Source organism: Eleutherodactylus coqui, chromosome 1 (genome assembly GCF_035609145.1).
Source record: "Eleutherodactylus coqui strain aEleCoq1 chromosome 1, aEleCoq1.hap1, whole genome shotgun sequence".
NCBI lineage: Eukaryota > Metazoa > Chordata > Amphibia > Anura > Eleutherodactylidae > Eleutherodactylus > Eleutherodactylus coqui.
The window spans coordinates 520,920,157-520,938,910 of record NC_089837.1 but is presented as its reverse complement, the minus strand read 5'-3'; the positions used below and the strand labels follow the sequence as shown (position 1 = coordinate 520,938,910).

The 18,754-nt window shown below is 48.9% G+C and overlaps 1 protein-coding gene across 2 annotated transcripts in view; it reads right to left on the bottom strand.

The window, feature by feature from the left end:
* Positions 1 to 18,754, bottom strand: part of LOC136588774 (teneurin-4) — a 294,083-nt gene that overhangs the window by 58,051 nt on the left and 217,278 nt on the right. For both annotated transcript variants that reach the window (XM_066588238.1, XM_066588231.1), the window contains 2 exons: positions 12,088 to 12,234; positions 4,251 to 4,467 (listed from right to left, as the gene is read on the bottom strand). In XM_066588238.1, coding sequence (XP_066444335.1) covers positions 4,251 to 4,467; positions 12,088 to 12,234 — 364 coding nt within the window. The remainder of the gene's footprint in view (positions 1 to 4,250; positions 4,468 to 12,087; positions 12,235 to 18,754) is intronic.

Below are 18,754 nucleotides of genomic sequence, written 5' to 3'. Positions count from 1 at the left end.
TTCAGGTGATTGGACATCATTTTAGAAGACACCTCCCCCCTCCCGTCTATATAAGGTCTCACAGCTCACAATGCATATCAGAGCCAAAACCAATCCATGAGGAGGATAGAACTGCCTGTAGAGCTCACAGACTGGATTGTGTGGAGACGCAGATCTGGAGAAGCTACAAAAATATTTCTGCTGCCCTGAAAGTTTCCAAAAGCCCAGCAGCCCACATAATACATAAGAACAACCAGGACTCTTCCTAGAGCCGCCGACCCCCAAACTAAGGGGGAGAAGAGCCTCGGTAAGAGAGGTGATGAAGAACTCAATGGTCACTCTGGGTGAGCTCCAAACAGGGACGTAGCTAAAGGCTCATGGGCCCAGATGCAAAAGTTTATCTTGGGGCCCCCCAACTTCTCTTAACCCCTTAACGCAGAACTTGAAGCTCCTGGGCCCTAATGCAAAACCTGTAACAGGGCCCCTAACTATAATGCTTTATTTACAGTACTGGGCTCTCTATATGGAGAAGAGAGACCTTATGGGCCCCCTAAGGCTCCTGGGCCTGGGTGCAACTGCATCCCCTATAGTTACGCCAGTGGTTCCAAATACCCTGTGGGCAAGGTGGAAGAAACTTCCAGAAGATTGACGATCACTGCAGCCTCCAACAATCTGGGATTTATGGCAGAGCAGACAGAAAGCCTCTTCTCAGTAAAATACACATGGAAGCCGCCTGGAGTTACCAAAAAGCACCTAAAAGACCCTCAGACTGTGAGAAACAAGATCCTCTGCTCTGATGACACCAAGATTGAACATTTTGACCTCAGTTCTAAGTTCTAAGGAAACCAGGCGCCGCTCATCACCGGCCGAACACCATCCCTACTGTGAAGCCTGGTGGTGGAGCAACATGCTGGGGGAAGGGAGACCGGTCAGGGTGGATGGAAACCAGGCGCCGCTCATCACCGGCCCAATACCATCCCTACAGTGAAGCCTGGTGGTGGAGCGGCATGCTGAGGGAGGGGAGACCGGTCAGGGTGGATGGAAACCAGGCGCCGCTCATCACCTGCCCAATACCATCCCTACAGTGAAGCCTGGTGGTGGAGCGGCATGCTGAGGGAGGGGAGACCGGTCAGGATGGATGGAAACCAGGCGCCGCTCATCACCGGCCCAATACCATTCCTACAGTGAAGCCTGGTGGTGGAGCAGCATGCTGAGGGAGGGGAGACCGGTCAGGATGGATGGAAACCAGGCGCCGCTCATCACCGGCCCAATACCATCCCTACAGTGAAGCCTGGTGGTGGAGCATCATGCTGGGGGAAGGGAGACCGGTCAGGATGGATGGAAACCAGGCGCCGCTCATCACCTGCCCAATACCATCCCTACAGTGAAGCCTGGTGGTGGAGCATCATGCTGGGGGAGGGGAGACCGGTCAGGGTGGATGGAAACCAGGCACGGCTTATCACGGGCCCAATACCATCCCTACAGTGAAGCCTGGTAGTGGAGCATCATGCTGGGGGAAAGGAGACCGTTCAGGGTGGATGGAAACCAGGCGCCGCTCATCACCGGCCCAATACCATCCCTACAGTGAAGCCTGGTGGTGGAGAATCATGCTGAGGGAGGGGAGATCGGTTAAGGTGGATGGAAGCCAGGCACGGATTATCACCTGCCCAATACCATCCCTACAGTGAAGCCTGGTGGTGGAGCATAACGCTGGGGGAGGGGAGACCAGTCAGGGTCCCTAAAGGGTAACGGCCCTGCGTCCCTAAAGGGTAACGGCCCTGCGTCCCTAAAGGGTAACGGCCCTGCGTCCCTAAAGGGTAACGGCCCTGCGTCCCTAAAGGGTAACGGCCCTGCGTCCTGACTATGAAATCTCCTGCTGCTCTTTGATTTCTCGCTCCACACTTTAAAAGCTGCAGCGTGGAGGAAAAATCTCATTTAAATCAATTAATGTTCGTCAAGTAGCGCAAATAGTTGCTAGCTTCCTGATTACTGAGCAACAACAGGCAGCAGCGGACGGCAGGCTGCAATGAGAGGCTGATAAACACGAACCGCAATTACAACAGCGTATATGCCCATGGTCAGAAGCGCAACTTGAACCTTCTAACAACGATTTTTTTGAATAATAATCGTTCCATGTAAAAAGTTGAGGAAGAGGGGAGATGTAATGCACGGCGCAAGAGGAGGAGTCAGGGGTGGGGCTTTCAGCCTGCCAATCCCCCTTCCCTTTGTAACATCCTCCTGCCGGTCCAGGCTGCCCACTGGCTTAGACTGATAGTGACAAGTATGCAGCAGTGCACCAAGGAGGAAGATATGATCAATGACTGTGCTGTGGGATGTGGGGGGGAGGAGGTGAGCTGTGCCATTGTGAATGGTGGATCCTGTTATCTATATATAGGTGTCACCTCTCCGTGTAATGTGGAAACCTGCGATGATGATGACTTCTGAGAAGTTCTCTCTACAAAACAGAAGTGTCAGACTACTATTGGGGTATCCTTACATGGGGCAATTGTTGACCAAATTACCGCTGTAAACAGTGTATTCGGCGATGCTCGTCCCGCGTAGATGCTGTCGCTGCAGGGCACGGAGCAACAGAGTTCTCACCGGTCAGAGTCTCTTGGTTTTTAGCAAGCCAATGTGAACAGGAGTTCAGTCCTTCAGCGACTGCCTGTTCACCGTGAATGGAGGCGAGTGAAGCGGAACATTCCCCGGCCGCACAGCCTCCATTCACAGCACGACTATCACTCCTGCGCCCGACAGTCATCCCATGTAGAGGGACCTTTAGGCTGCCTGTCCACGGGCGATGACCCACTGGCGATAAATCGGAGCTCTGTCAGCGCTCCCCCCTCCTCCGCCTCGGCCATGGAACTTGTGACCCCCGTACTCCCTTATGGCTATATATTGACATGAACACTTCTGTTACTGTTCCTAGAAGTAGTTTTGGACAATGGCCTGGTTTTCATACTGTGCCCCCCTGGGAGCTGGGAAGGACAACCCGTGGCTAGTGCAACGCGCCAAGTGATCAACCAGGGTATGGTATCAATCTGGTGCCCGAGTCTGTGAAGCGCTGAGCCTTAAGGCTTACCAGTTAGAGAAGCGGGGATGTGCTACTAAGGTCCACCGATCGTACCCCCAGCGCTCAGGGAGCTCCGTTTCTTCTCGCGGTGACGAGACCGAGCCTAGAGACCGGACAGAGTAGCAGTTGGCAACAGCGGGGGAGACCAATCTGGAGCACCTGGAGTCGGGCTGAAAACGTGGGCACAAGGTCCCCAGACTCCCCCAGTGACTACAACACCCGTCAACCAATCCTCATCCAGGGAACTTCTCACACCTGCTTACTGATGGTTTCCAAATAGCATCATATATGTTATATGTATACTATACAGAGTCCATTGTAATTCTGGAGACTACAAGTGACTACTCCAAGGTTCTAAAAGAAGCCGCCCGATCGGTGTATATAGAATATAGAGGTATACGGGGATGGCCTGAGCGAGCAGCTGGATAAGTAATACATCCTAGACTTCTTTGGAGGGTCTTTCCTTCCATCCCCCTGCCTGGCATATGGAAGGATATCACTTCCTACAGTCCAATCCACATATCCTCGCTCTATGACCCATACGGAGGACAACCACTAATGGCTGCCATTGTGGTGACTGCCGGCCACCCAGCTTTGTAAAGACCCCGAAAAGCTTCATAATGACACTCAATGGGGATTTATAGGTCATTCAGGGTCGATGAAAGACTGGGTGACCTTTCCTCCAGGACTGCGATCGCCCGCCGCCAGCTTAAGAGACTCATTATGCCAAGACAGTGGGAGCAATATAGCGAGAGCAGGACCAAGAGCCTCAGGGCGCCTTCACGGGTCGCCATATGCGGTGCTGATGCCCCATTGGTGTGCAGTGGGCTGGTCAGGGCTGCGTTATTTAGGCACTTAAAAAAAATATATATAAAAATTGCAGCGTGTCCCAATTTTTGTTCGTTTTACGGACCGAAAAAGCCCACTAAAGTAAATGCGATTGCGTAAATCCGCAGTGAATACAGATGACACAAGCATATTCATTGTCTATTTCCGCATGAAGTCAATGGGGCTTCCTTGTAATTTTTTTTCTGCACGTGAAAAAGATGATTAATATGCAGACAAAAAAACCTGCGAAACGCAAGAAATACGCTCAATTTCAGTCCGTGAAAAAGTTGTCACAGGTGACAATCTCAGCTCTGCTACACCGCACATTCTCCCATCTGCTACATAAGTATATAGATTAGCTGATACTAACCCTCCATCAAACGGGTTCTCTCCTGGAATGAAGTGAGTGCTGTCCCGGCCCACCAGGAACTTAATGCGGTGATAGAAGGACTGCAGGTTCTGATGGGACACGGGGACCTGCGTCTCCTGGATTATATCGAGGGGGTCCGGGGAGCCCAGGCACAGCGCGCTGGTCTGACAGGACTGTTGCAGGCAGCAGTCGGGGTCCAGGCAGTCCGTCAGCCCATCTGCAAGAGAAAAAGAGGCAAATATTAAGATTTTGGATAAAAAGGAAAATTGTTTTAAGAGGAAGACCGGGCCCTGGGGGGCGGGTGAGGGGGTCACACCCCTATGTCAATCACTAAGGCACACTCAGTACCCCGCACTTCCATTTAGAGACTGCAGTGTTGCCCCCTAATCAGAGTTGAACCCTGGTCTCCAGGTTATAAAGAACCGTAGTAAGGACTGCTGAGCCACTACTCTGTCTGTCCAGTAGGTGGTGCTGTTTTATTGATGAATATACATGTCACGGATGAGGGGAGAGAAGACCAGCTCTGAAGTATTATACAGGATGTAATGTATGTACACAGTGACTCCACCAGCAGAATAGTGAGTGCAGCTCCGGAGTATAATACAGGATGTAACTCAGGATCAGTACAGGATAAGTAATGTATGTACACAGTGACTCCACCAGCAGAATAGTGAGTGCAGCTCCGGAGTATAATACAGGATGTAACTCAGGATCAGTACAGGATAAGTAATGTATGTACAGAGTGACTCCACCAGCAGAATAGTGAGTGCAGCTGTGGAGGATAATACAGGATGTAACTCAGGATCAGTACAGGATAAGTAATGTATGTACACAGTGACCCCACCAGCAGCAGAATAGTGAGTGCAGCTCTGGAGTATAATACAGGATGTAACTCAGGATCAGTACAGGATAAGTAATGTATGTACACAGTGACCCCACCAGCAGAATAGTGAGTGCAGCTCTGCAGTATAATACAGGATGTAACTCAGGATCAGTACAGGATAAGTAATGTATGTATACAGTGACTCCACCAGCAGAATAGTGAGTGCAGCTCTGGAGTATAATACAGGATGTAACTCAGGATCAGTACAGGATAAGTAATGTATGTACACAGTGACTCCACCAGCAGAATAGTGAGTGCAGCTCTGGGGTATAATACAGGATGTAACTCAGGAGCAGTACAGGATAAGTAATGTATGTACACAGTGACCCCACCAGCAGAATAGTGAGTGCAGCTCTGGAGTATAATACAGGATGGAACTCAGGATCAGTACAGGATAAGTAATGTATGTATACAGTGACTCCACCAGCAGAATAGTGAGTGCAGCTCTGGAGTATAATACAGGATGGAACTCAGGATCAGTACAGGATAAGTAATGTATGTACACAGTGACTCCAGCAGCAGAATAGTGAGTGCAGCTCTGGAGCATGTCAGCATCACTTTATGGTAAGCCATACATAACAGAGGAAGTCCATACTGCTGCTATAGGGGTCCTATTGGCTGTTGGGTGGTTAGCCCCTGTGCCGCATTCAGCTTTCTAGAGGATCTACACCATTAGCCAGCAAGGTTGATGAAAACAGGAGGGGGACAAACATCAGCCCCTTCTGCCCTGGGGGGTAAACGACTACATCATAATGGGGGCTAGTCTGATTTTTGCTATCCCCCCCCCCCTCTTAGAAATAAACCCCTAAGCTCCTGGATAAGACAGACTCTCCGCTCCGCGACTGCCAGAGACTTGACTGGTTACTTGAGTAGTCACTTGAAGACTCGCTCGGCTGTAAGGAGAGGAAGAATCGCGCACATGGCGACATCTGCCAGATGGAAGTCACAAAATATAATCGTGTAACAGAACAAGGAAGCCAGAAGGGCTGGAAGTATTTAGTTACACCGGAGCAGCGTGCAACAAGCTGGATGGAATTGCTTTGAAGGACATTTGGGAGAAGGATGAGAATTTGATAAGTTTCATGTGAGAAAACAGCACTGCAGGGCGGCCACATTCAGATGTAGCAGAGCCGAGTCGGTTATTTGGCAGTGCAATGACCAATTCAGCTCTGCTACACCTATATGAATAAGCGCTATGATCAGCATCTGTGGGGGTTCCTGATACCCCCACTCCCCTTACAACACAGCAGATTGCAGCGCTGTAGAAGGGGCACCGCTGCACCAGACACCGCCCACCTGCTTCAATGCCGAGGGCATTATGGGGACTTTTTTGAACAAGAACAGAATGAAAGTTGTGTCCTCGGTCTGAGGGGTATTTTTGACCGTTGTAGGAGGACCAAGTCTGTCAAATGTAGATGGGCCAAGTTCGATAAATATTTAAAAGCTGCGTTTGTCAGATGTAACAAAGCAAGAGTTTATCCGAAATGCCAAATTAGAGTTTGTGAGATAGCAGAGCCGAGTTTGTCAGGAGCCACAAAGGTGAGTTTGTCATTTGATACAAACCAAGCAGTTAAAATGATGCGTTGCCTGTGGTCTTACATAGGACTGTATTCCATCTACTCTGCGAGTCAGTATCACGCACAAGAGGCGCGCATCCAGCTCAGCTACATCTGCATATGATTCACAGAGGAGACATTCAGCCCATAATATGGAGTAGATGATCTTTATGGTGCAGGAAGCTTCCAGTAAAAGAATCCTGTTTTATGAGGCCAATTAAGAGAATCTGGAGCTTTATGATGGCGGCACTTACACTAATCCTGCTTTGTGAGCCAAGTAATTCCAGCGTCAGACAGAGCCGGATTACTCCTCGCTTTGTACTGTGAAAAGAAGAGGAGTCACATGGAACCCGTCCGCGCGTGCGGAGAAGAGCGGCGCATGCAGGATTATGGCAGGAAGTAAGCACAGTAACGCAACCCTCCACAATTAGTGCCCCGCAATACCCAACCCGCCAGAGTTAGCGCCCCGCAATACCCAATCCGCCAGAGTTAGCGCCCCGCAATATGCCACCCGCCAGAGTTAGCACCCCGCAATATGCCACCCGCCAGAGTTAGCGCCACGCAATATGCCACCCGCCAGAGTTAGCGCCCCGCAATACGCAACCCCGCCAGAGTTAGCGCCCCGCAATACGCAACCCCGCCAGAGTTAGCGCCCCGCAATACGCAACCCCGCCAGAGTTAGCGCCCCGCAATACGCAACCCCGCCAGAGTTAGCGCCCCGCAATACGCAACCCCGCCAGAGTTAGCGCCCCGCAATACGCAACCCCGCCAGAGTTAGCGCCCCGCAATACGCAACCCCGCCAGAGTTAGCGCCCCGCAATACGCAACTCCGCCAGAGTTAGCGCCCCGCAATACGCAACTCCGCCAGAGTTAGCGCCCCGCAATACGCAACTCCGCCAGAGTTAGCGCCCCGCATTACGCAAACCCGCCAGAGTTAGCGCCCCGCAATATGCCACCCGCCAGAGTTAGCGCCCCGCAATACGCAACCCCGCCAGAGTTAGCGCCCCGAATACCCAACCCTCCAGAGTTAGCACCCCGCAATACCCAACCCTCCAGAGTTAGCGCCCCGCAATACCCAACCCGCCAGAGTTAGCGCCCCGCAATACCCAACCCGCCAGAGTTAGCGCCCCGCAATATGCCACCCGCCAGAGTTAGCGCCCCGCAATATGCCACCCGCCAGAGTTAGCGCCCCGCAATATGCCACCCGCCAGAGTTAGCGCCCCGCAATATGCCACCCGCCAGAGTTAGCGCCCCGCAATACGCAACCCCGCCAGAGTTAGCGCCCCGCATTACGCAAACCCGCCAGAGTTAGCGCCCCGCATTACGCAAACCCGCCAGAGTTAGCGCCCCGCATTACGCAAACCCGCCATAGTTAGCGCCCCGCATTACGCAAACCCGCCATAGTTAGCACCCCGCATTACCCAACCCGTCTTAGTTAACACCCCGCATTACCCAACCCGCTATAGTTAGCATCCCTGCATTAAGCAGCCTGCCACAGTCGGTGCCCACATAACACAGCCTGCTAGTCAGCACCCTCCACAGAGCGTAACCTGATGCAACCCATCACAGTCAGCACCACCACAACACAGCCCAACCAGAGTCGGTGCCCCATAATGCATCCTGCCGTAGTCAACATCCCCCACATAACGCAATGCAACATAATTGGTGCCGCTCATATAACTCAGCCCAACTCGGTCAGCGCCCCCATTATGCTTCCGGCTGTTCATGACCCATAATACTTCCAATAACGCTTCCAGCTGTCCGCGACCCATCAGTGTGCCGCCACGTGGGGCGTAAAGGCTGCAGAAATTCTGTAATGAAATCAGCTGTGAAAAATCCACAGTATTTACAGCACAGCCCAGGGGGACGGGATTTGGGCAAACAGTCTGGTCCATACGGAGCGAAACGTTGTGAAAAGTTGGCAGCTAATCTGCCCCGTGTGAAGGTACCCTAAAACTTCCAACCACAGTATGGCCTCATGTCCCGCCATAGCAGCCCACACTGGAACCCGACCCTGCCCGCAGCCGGCAACCCTGCGTACCTGTCCGGGTCTTCTTTTTTCTGTACTGTGGATGTGTGCGGAAGCGTCGGACACGCGCAGCACAGTTGTTTGCTTTATTTTAAACCCTGCTTTCCCGCGTGATCCGCAGTCTGTCCACAATCTCACTTGCAGACGGGCCGCAGATGGGACAGCTTCCATTGACTTTAAGCCGTCCGCACGGAAATGGAGCATGCTGCGATTAGTTTTCCGCATGTGGAATCTGGAAAACATCCGAATGTGTAAACTGAAGTGCGGACGCCCATGGGTGGCTTGAACTGCGGATGAAATCCGTCCGTGGGCATGAGGCCTAAGTGCACCACAGCTATTCCAACCACAGTCAGTGCGCCCAGAACAATCCAGCTGGCCAGTCAGTGGTCCTGGTGATGCCTATCAGACCCCCTAATACCAGAGTATAACTATAAGACTGTCCAGAGCCGAGCTCCCCTTCTACCGTTGTTACTCTATAACTTCTGCTTTTACTTTCTTCACCTTGTTGCATTTTCCAGGATTCTTCCTGAATACCGATATTTAATAAAACCAGATACATTACCTGCACACCTCACAAATGTGGTTTTCATCAAGCAAAGAAGATACAAGGGACGTCGGCTGGAAAGATGAGCTCATATGATACGCCATTTCATAGGATGCTTGTACTGGACATATATAATGTTGTGCAACAGACCATTGGCAAAGAGGCATATATGAATGATATGGCGTTATATCCTGTATTATACTCCAGAGCTGCACTCACTATTCTGCTGCTGGTGGAGTCACTGTGTACATACATTACTTATCCTGTACTGATCCTGAGTTACACCCTGTATTATACTCCAGAGCTGCACTCACTATTCTGCTGGTGGAGTCACTGTGTACATTACTTATCCTGTACTGATCCTGAGTTACATCGTGTATTATACTCCAGAGCTGCACTCACTATTCTGCTGGTGGAGTCACTGTGTACATACATTACTTATCCTGTACTGATCCTGAGTTACACCCTGTATTATACTCCAGAGCTGCACTCACTATTCTGCTGGTGGAGTCACTGTGTACATACATTACTTATCCTGTACTGATCCTGAGTTACATCCTGTATTATCCTCCAGAGCTGCACTCACTATTCTGCTGGTAGTCACTGTGTACATACATTACTTATCCTGTACTGATCCTAAGTTACATCCTGTATCATACCACAGAGCTGCACTCACTATTCTGCTGGTGGAGTCACTGTATACATACATTACTTATCCTGTACTGATCCTGAGTTACATCCTGTATTATACTCCAGAGCTGCACTCACTATTCTGCTGGTAGAGTCACTGTGTACATACATTACTTATCCTGTACTGATCCTGAGTTACATCCTGTATTATACTCCAGAGCTGCACTCACTATTCTGCTGGTGGAGTCACTGTGTACATACATTACTTATCCTGTACTGCTCCTGAGTTACATCCTGTATTATACTCCAGAGCTGCACTCACTATTCTGCTGCTGGTGGAGTCACTGTGTACATACATTACTTATCCTGTACTGATCCTGAGTTACACCCTGTATTATACTCCAGAGCTGCACTCACTATTCTGCTGGTGGAGTCACTGTGTACATTACTTATCCTGTACTGATCCTGAGTTACATCGTGTATTATACTCCAGAGCTGCACTCACTATTCTGCTGGTGGAGTCACTGTGTACATACATTACTTATCCTGTACTGATCCTGAGTTACACCCTGTATTATACTCCAGAGCTGCACTCACTATTCTGCTGGTGGAGTCACTGTGTACATACATTACTTATCCTGTACTGATCCTGAGTTACATCCTGTATTATCCTCCAGAGCTGCACTCACTATTCTGCTGGTAGTCACTGTGTACATACATTACTTATCCTGTACTGATCCTAAGTTACATCCTGTATCATACCACAGAGCTGCACTCACTATTCTGCTGGTGGAGTCACTGTATACATACATTACTTATCCTGTACTGATCCTGAGTTACATCCTGTATTATACTCCAGAGCTGCACTCACTATTCTGCTGGTAGAGTCACTGTGTACATACATTACTTATCCTGTACTGATCCTGAGTTACATCCTGTATTATACTCCAGAGCTGCACTCACTATTCTGCTGGTGGAGTCACTGTGTACATACATTACTTATCCTGTACTGCTCCTGAGTTACATCCTGTATTATACTCCAGAGCTGCACTCACTATTCTGCTGGTGGAGTCACTGTGTACATACATTACTTATCCTGTACTGATCCTGAGTTACATCCTGTATTATACTCCAGAGCTGCACTCACTATTCTGCTGGTGGAGTCACTGTGTACATACATTACTTATCCTGTACTGCTCCTGAGTTACATCCTGTATTATACTCCAGAGCTGCACTCACTATTCTGCTGGTGGAGTCACTGTGTACATACATTACTTATCCTGAACTGATCCTGAGTCTCATCCTGTATTATACTCCAGAGCTGCACTCACTATTCTGCTAGTAGAGTCACTGTGTGCATACATTACTTATCCTGTACTGATCCTGAGTTATATCCTGTATTATACTCCAGAGCTGCACTCACTATTCTGCTGGTAGAGTCACTGTGTACATACATTACTTATCCTGTACTGATCCTGAGTTACATCCTGTATTATACTCTAGAGCTGCACTCACTATTCTGCTGGTGGAGTCGCTGTATACATACATTAATTATCCTCTACTGATCCTGAGTTCCATCCTGAATTATACTCCAGAGCTGCACTCACTATTCTGCTGGTAGAGTCACATTGACCATAAGTCCCTTACAAATGCTTCTCTGCTATATGTTAGCACTGCAGGCTAATCACTGGTATCAGTCGGTCAATCGATTACCTTAAATAGCATTGCGAAGGGCTGAAAATAAACTGTCTACTGTCCCTTTAAAGTAATTTAGGTGTCGGTCCCCATATGGCAGCATGAGGCGTTAATAGGGGATTATGGATGCTCTGGGGGGTTTTTTGTCTTTATCTACACAAAATGTTCCGTTTTTTTCTCTCCTTTCACAAACAAACGAACATCCGCGAGTCAGCCGCATTCTCGCTATTAATTCTGCGCATTTTCTTCAGTTTGAAGCGCGTCACAATGACCCTTGGATTGAAGCGCGCAGATTCTGACGATAATTATAGGGAAAGTAAATGACAAACATTACCTGCACGCAGCCTTCATTTACTGATATTTTCAAATAATGGCAGTGTGGTCCCCCTGCATCCTGCAATTACCCCATCAGAGGGATGAGCGACAAGCACTCCGGATAATTATGGTGAGAGGAGCGCGGCCACCATTACCATCACCACTACGGCGAGCGGGGTGCTTACCGGCATCGTTATCCTTTCCATCACTGCAGGCGGTCTCCATAGACGTGTCACATCCAGAGCCTCTCCATCCCAGCTGACACACGCAGTTCCAGCCATTCATGTCCAGCGTACACCTGCCATTGCCGTTACACAAGCCGGGGCATCCCTCTGTGAAGATAAACCCAGACAAGAGGGGAGCCGGTTATAGAAGGAGTCAAACCCGCAGCCCATCATTAGAGCTGTCACAATCATGGGGCAATGCAATTAAAACACAACACATTGTAGCATCAATAGATAAATGCAATACTGAAGCTTTCATCCCAAAGGAACGCACCCAGACAGGAGGAGGGGACCCCCCCAAACCAGGAAGTCAATATTAAGCAGTTTTATAGCCATTATATGGAACTACTGCAATCTATATAAAAAGTAATACTCCAGAGCTGCACTCACTACTCTGCTGCTGTGTACATACGTAACTTATCTTGTACTGTTCCCGAGTTATATTCTGGATTATACTCCAGAGCTGCACTCACTATTCTGCTGGTGGAGTCACTGCATACATACATAACTTATCTTGTACTGTTCCCGAGTTATATCCTGGATTATACTCCAGAGCTGGACTCACTATTCTACTGGTTGAGTCACTGTGCACATACATTACTTATCTTGTACTGTTCCTGAGTTACATCCTGTATTATACTCCAGAGCTGCACTCACTATTCTGCTGGTGGAGTCACTGCGTACATACGTAACTTATCTTGTACTGTTCCCGAGTTATATCCTGTGTTATACTCCAGAGCTGCACTCACTATTCTGCTGGTGGAGTCACTGTGTACATACATTACTTATCCTGTACTGATCCTGAGTTACATCCTGTATTATACCCCAGAGCTGCACTCACTATTCTGCTGGTGGGGTCACTGTGTACATACATTACTTATCCTGTACTGATCCTGAGTTACATCCTGGATTATACTCCAGAGCTGTACTCACTATTCTGCTGGTGGAGTCACTGTGTACATACATTACTTATCCTGTACTGATCCTGAGTTACATCCTGTATTATACCCCAGAGCTGCACTCACTATTCTGCTGGTGGGGTCACTGTGTACATACATTACTTATCCTGTACTGATCCTGAGTTACATCCTGTATTATACTCCGGAGCTGCACTCACTATTCTGCTGGTGGAGTCACTGTGTACATACATTACTTATCCTGTACTGATCCTGAGTTACATCCTGGATTATACTCCAGAGCTGCACTCACTATTCTTCTGGTGGAGTCACTGTATTAATACATAATTTATCTTGTACTGATCCTGAGTTACATCCTGTATTATACTCCAGAGCTGCACTCACTATTCTGCTGGTGGAGTCACTGTATACATTACTTATGCTGTATTGATCCTGAGTCACATCCTGTATTATACTCCAGAGCTGCACTCACTTTTCTGCGGGTGGAGTCACTGTGTACATGTACCTTGTCTGCTCTCCTGAACAACATCTAAGCTACCCCTAGCTCGGCAGGGTTATTCTCACAATGGACGGCTCCTTCTCTTGTTATACTGTCATCCACTGTATAAATAGCTACACAGGATAGTGCCCAAATAAAAGCGCCATTCCTCGCCCATGTACTTCCATGCGGTTGTCTAAATAATAGTGCTATATGGTGCTGCCAAATAATACATTCTGCAACCTACACCACTCTGGGTATGTTCATACGTAGCGGATTTTGGTGCGTCTCCACGGCATAATCTGCGCTGTGGATTCTCGTGTGGATCTGCGCACCACTTGGTGCCGATTTGTGATGCGGGTCGGCAGCAGATTTAACCCTTTCAATTGAAAGAGTTTTTTGATGCAGAATTTAATGAGAAGTTTGGTGCAGATTTTCCGCTGTGGAAATTCCACACAAAGTTCACTATGTGCGAACGTACCCTACTGTGCCCATGTTGTAGCGCCACGTAGTGCCAAAGTAAAAGCCGCAAGCACTGCTGCAGTAATGCCAACATACGATGACCTAATAGCGGCTGCACACAAAGTAGTGGAATATTACTACTATACAAAGGTTAAATAATACTGCTATACAACTAATATTAACTGTCACTATGCGCAGGTGCCAGACCATTGGTGGTGCCCCCTTCAGCAAAGGCGGCTCATATACCCTGTGCGACCACGCAGGTCGCATATCTCTAAAACTGGTCCTTGGTTTTAGCAGAACATTTCACAGAAACACAGAGCCTCATTTATCAAAACTGTAAACCTTGTTGGCCATAACAGCCAATCACAGCGCAGCTTTCATCTTACCACTTTAGTGTTAGAAATGAAAGCTGCTCTGTGATTGGTTAAGGACAGTCTTGCTCTTAGTTTTGATGAATGAGGCCCAGTGTATTGGGCTTGCTGGAGGTTTCTCATCTCGGACCGGTCGCCCAAGTTAAGGTGCATTGACACGAGCGAGTGCCGTCCGATAGCGATATAGACCAAAATTGCGCATGCAAATAACACATCGATTTCAATGCGTACGTTCACACGAGCGATGTGGCGATTCTGCAAGATTGAAAAAATAGGTCATCGATAGTAAATGCCTGGAATACATGATAGCCGGGGCCCCATTACTGGGTTGGCTCTGGGGCCCAGGAGCTGTTGGTTGCTGCTGCGAAGCGTCGCAGCGGGTAGGAGGTGAATTGGCAGCAGAATCCGAGACGGATCTGTTCCCCGTCCTAATGACACAAGGGACTTATCGGAAAATTATCTACACAAACATCACATGAAATGCAAAAGACAAGATTATGACGAAGGTAATTGTGGAAATATGAAGGACGGGGATATGTGACACTGATGATGATGATGATGGCGGCTGAGACTCGCGCCGGGTGTCATTAAGAGCTGTTCGCACAATGTAATCACACGGTAATAGAGGAAAAGTGGGGAAGGGATAATGTGTGACCAAACAAATGGCGGAAGCAGTTATTCTGTCTTGCCTCTGGCACGGTGGCCGTGTGTAAGGCGTGAATGCTACATAAAGGGAAAGCATTGTCTTAAAGGGCTCATCCAGTCCTACATAAATAAAGCTTAAAGGGGTTGTCTCACGCCGAAACGTTTTTTTATTCAATAGGCCCCCCGTTCGGCGCGAGACAAACCCAAGGGATGGGTTAAAAAAAAAAAAGTTTATTACTTACCCGAATCCCCGCACTGCGGCGACTTCTTTCTTCCTTTACCAAGATGGCCGCCGGGATCTTCACCCACGATGCACCGCGGGTCTTCTCCCATGGTGCACCGTGGGCTCTGTGCGGTCCATTGCCGATTCCAGCCTCCTGATTGGCTGGAATCGGCACACGTGACGGGGCGGAGCTACGAGGGCCAGCTCTCCGGCACGAGGGGCCCCATTCACCAGGGAGAAGACCGCACAGCGTAAGCGCGTCTAAAAACGCCAGAAGACAGCGAATTTAGACGGCACCATGGCGACGAGGACGCCAGCAACGGAGCAGGTAAGTGAATAACTTCTGTATGGCTCATAATTAATGCACGATGTACATTACAAAGTGCATTAATATGGCCATACAGAAGTGCTGAACCCCACTTGCTGCCGCGGGACAACCCCTTTAAAGGGGTTGCTGCACGAAAGACATTCATGACCGGTCCACAGGATCAACGTGTGATCACCGAAGGTTCAAACGCCGGGTCTGCGGAGATCACAAGAACGACACATCACAAGAACCACCAGTGAACTGAGGGTCAGTGCGCACGTGTGACCACCGCGCCATTTACTTTTATGCAAACAAGGAAGATGGAACAATACCTCTGCAGCGCCACCTATTGGATGGCAGCATTCCTGCGAATCAATGTCCGACCCTTTATACAGGTCTTTGGAACAACGATTGGGAATTGAAAACCAATCAAGAAGCCATACACAGACAGCTGTTTCTGGGTGTTTGCTCCTCATGAGTAGGTTTCTGGCTTGGCTAGTGAGAGACCTGTGATGCAAGTCGGGAAGGGTAACATCCCTCCCAAAGGAGCCTGACTGGCCTTATGAGTCTCCTCACTCACCTTCTTGGTGCTCTCCTTAAAGGGGTTGTCCCGCGAAACAAAGTGGGTCTATACACTTCTGTATGGCCATATTAATGCACTTTGTAATGTACATTGTGCATTAATTATGAGCCATACAGAAGTTATTCACTTACCTGTTCTGTTGCTAGCGTCCTCGTCTCCATGGTGCCGTCTAATTTTCAGCGTCTAATCGCCCGATTAGACGCGCTTGCGCAGTCCGGTCTTCTCCGTGTTGAATGGGGCTGCTCGTGCTGGAGAGCTGCTCCTCGTAGCTCCGCCCCGTCACGTTTGCCGATTCCAGCCAATCAGGAGGCTGGAATCGGCAATGGACCGCACAGAAGACCTGCGGTCCACCGAGGGTGAAGATCCCAGCGGCCATCTTCATAAGGTAAGTAAGAAGTCACCGGAGCGCGGGGATTCGGGTAAGTACTATCCGGTTTTTTTTTTTCAACACATGCATCGGGTTTGTCTCGCGCCGAACCGCCCGGCTATTGAAAAAAAAACAAAAAAAACCCGTTTCGGCGCGGGACAACCCCTTTAAGGACTCACATCATAGGTCTCTCACTAGCTAAGCCAGAATCCAACTGCACACTGATGAGGGGCAAACACCTTGAAACAGCTGTCTGTGTATGGATTCTGGATTGGTTTTCAATCCCCAATCGTTGTTCTAAAGACCTTTATAAAAGGAGGAGACATTGATTCGCAGACATGTTGCCATCCAATAGGTGGCGCTGGAGAGGTATTGTTCCATCTCCCTTATTTGCATATTTTTCTCAGAGGAGCATGAAAGTCTCCTCGCTCACCATCTAGGTGCTCTCCTTAAGGAGTGATGATACCCCTCCCGATTTACTGCTATAGGATGGATGAAGATTGAGGAGCGTATCGCTAGGTTATCTTCATAGAAAGTGGCAGGAGCGGCGGTCATTCTTGAGGACCACTCACCAGGGGCACTCTGGATGCGCAGTTCTCGTGATCCCCGGGATCTCAGTGGTTAGACCCCCAGCGATCAAACATTTATCACTGACTCCGTGGACAAGTCATACTGTTTTAGTGAGAGAATTCTTTTGACCATTGTATAATTAAACTTTCCATACCTTTCTATTATACTTTAGGTTTTATTCAGGTTTGCAACACTTCTGTTTGCTGTCAGTGAATAGGATAATCTCGGTTTACATTTAGAAGCCGAGATCTCTGCAAACCTAATACAGCTGAGTGTTCGCTACAATTGTATCCAGTCTAGACCATCCACAATGTGGACGGAAGGCTGATACAGGTTACCTGCACTGACACATTGTAACAAATTATCAGACAGGAGAGAGGTTTGTGCAGCTGCTGGGGTGTTTAGCTCAGAGGATTGCCTGGAATGGATACAATTGTAACAAACGCTCTGCTGCAAGAAAATTAGGTTTGTAAAACCTCTGTTCCCATACACTGGCAGCAAGCAGAGTTATTGAGAAAGGAGAATAACTGAAACACAAAGTATATTAGAAAGCGGCAAAAACTTTTCACCTACAACAATTTCCTGTAGCTTTATATACACGACCTTGAGAACCCCTCTAAAGCCAGTATATATGTGACCCCACCAAACCAGTAGCCTGTGTGTGTGTGTGTGTGTGTGTGTGTGTGTGTGTGTGTGTGTGTGTGTGTGTGTGTGTGTATATATACATACACCGAGCAACCCCTTTACAATTGGAGCTTCCAGTATGGAAATTAGTGCCGTAATCCTGGAGAGCGGCATCAAATCACCATCATGGATTATTCTGGACCCATCCATTACAGTCATAGGATTACATGCTAACATTATATAGTGTGAGAAGGTGACCGGCAAAGTGCTGGAGGGCAGATATATCTCGCCTAGGATGCTCTCCTATGAGGCGTTGGGGAGCGCTTGGGCAGATACGTGCCACCGAGCAGCCTGGGCTCGGTGGAGGAAACCGGCAGTATAGTGTTAGTAGCATTAAGCCACTAACACGGTGTAGTATGTAAGTGGCTCCAAGCCACATAATCCGGGCCGGCTTTTCCTGGAGTGACCAAAGTGAAGGGTGGGATGGTCACTCCCACGTACCAGGTGGGGCTGGTACCAGGCCATATAAAGCCTGGGCCTACAGGGCCTAGAGGAGAGCTGAGACCTTTGCAGGTCTGAGAGTCCTGGCTGGCTGTGAGCAGGAGTCATTTGGTTACCCGTGTGTAGACAGGGACGCTACATGCATAGTAAGTGCTCGGACGAGCAGGATTTTCTTTGTGTTGGCCTGAAGTGAAGGCCTGTATTTTGCTTTGTTTTTCTTGGAAATAAACTCAGGCAACGCCTGGACTAAAGACTTTATCCTATGTGTCACTGTCTCTGACTGCTTATGCCCAGGTTGCTACCGATCCTAAACGCTAATCCCTCACAATAGGCATAGTATTTTGTGGGCACAGTATGGCAATATTACACTGAATGGCCCTTTATTAGAGCCCCAGCCCTATCACGATTGGCGCTTCCCCGTATGGAAATTAGAGCCGCGTGCAGCATAAAATCACGGGACAAGTTTTCTGTGGATCAGTTTCAGTGTGAAGCCAAATAAAATGGTAGGTAAAATCCAGCGACCTGAGCGATTCTAACAAGGCCGGTCATCGGCGCTAGATAAAGGTTTTCTCGTGTA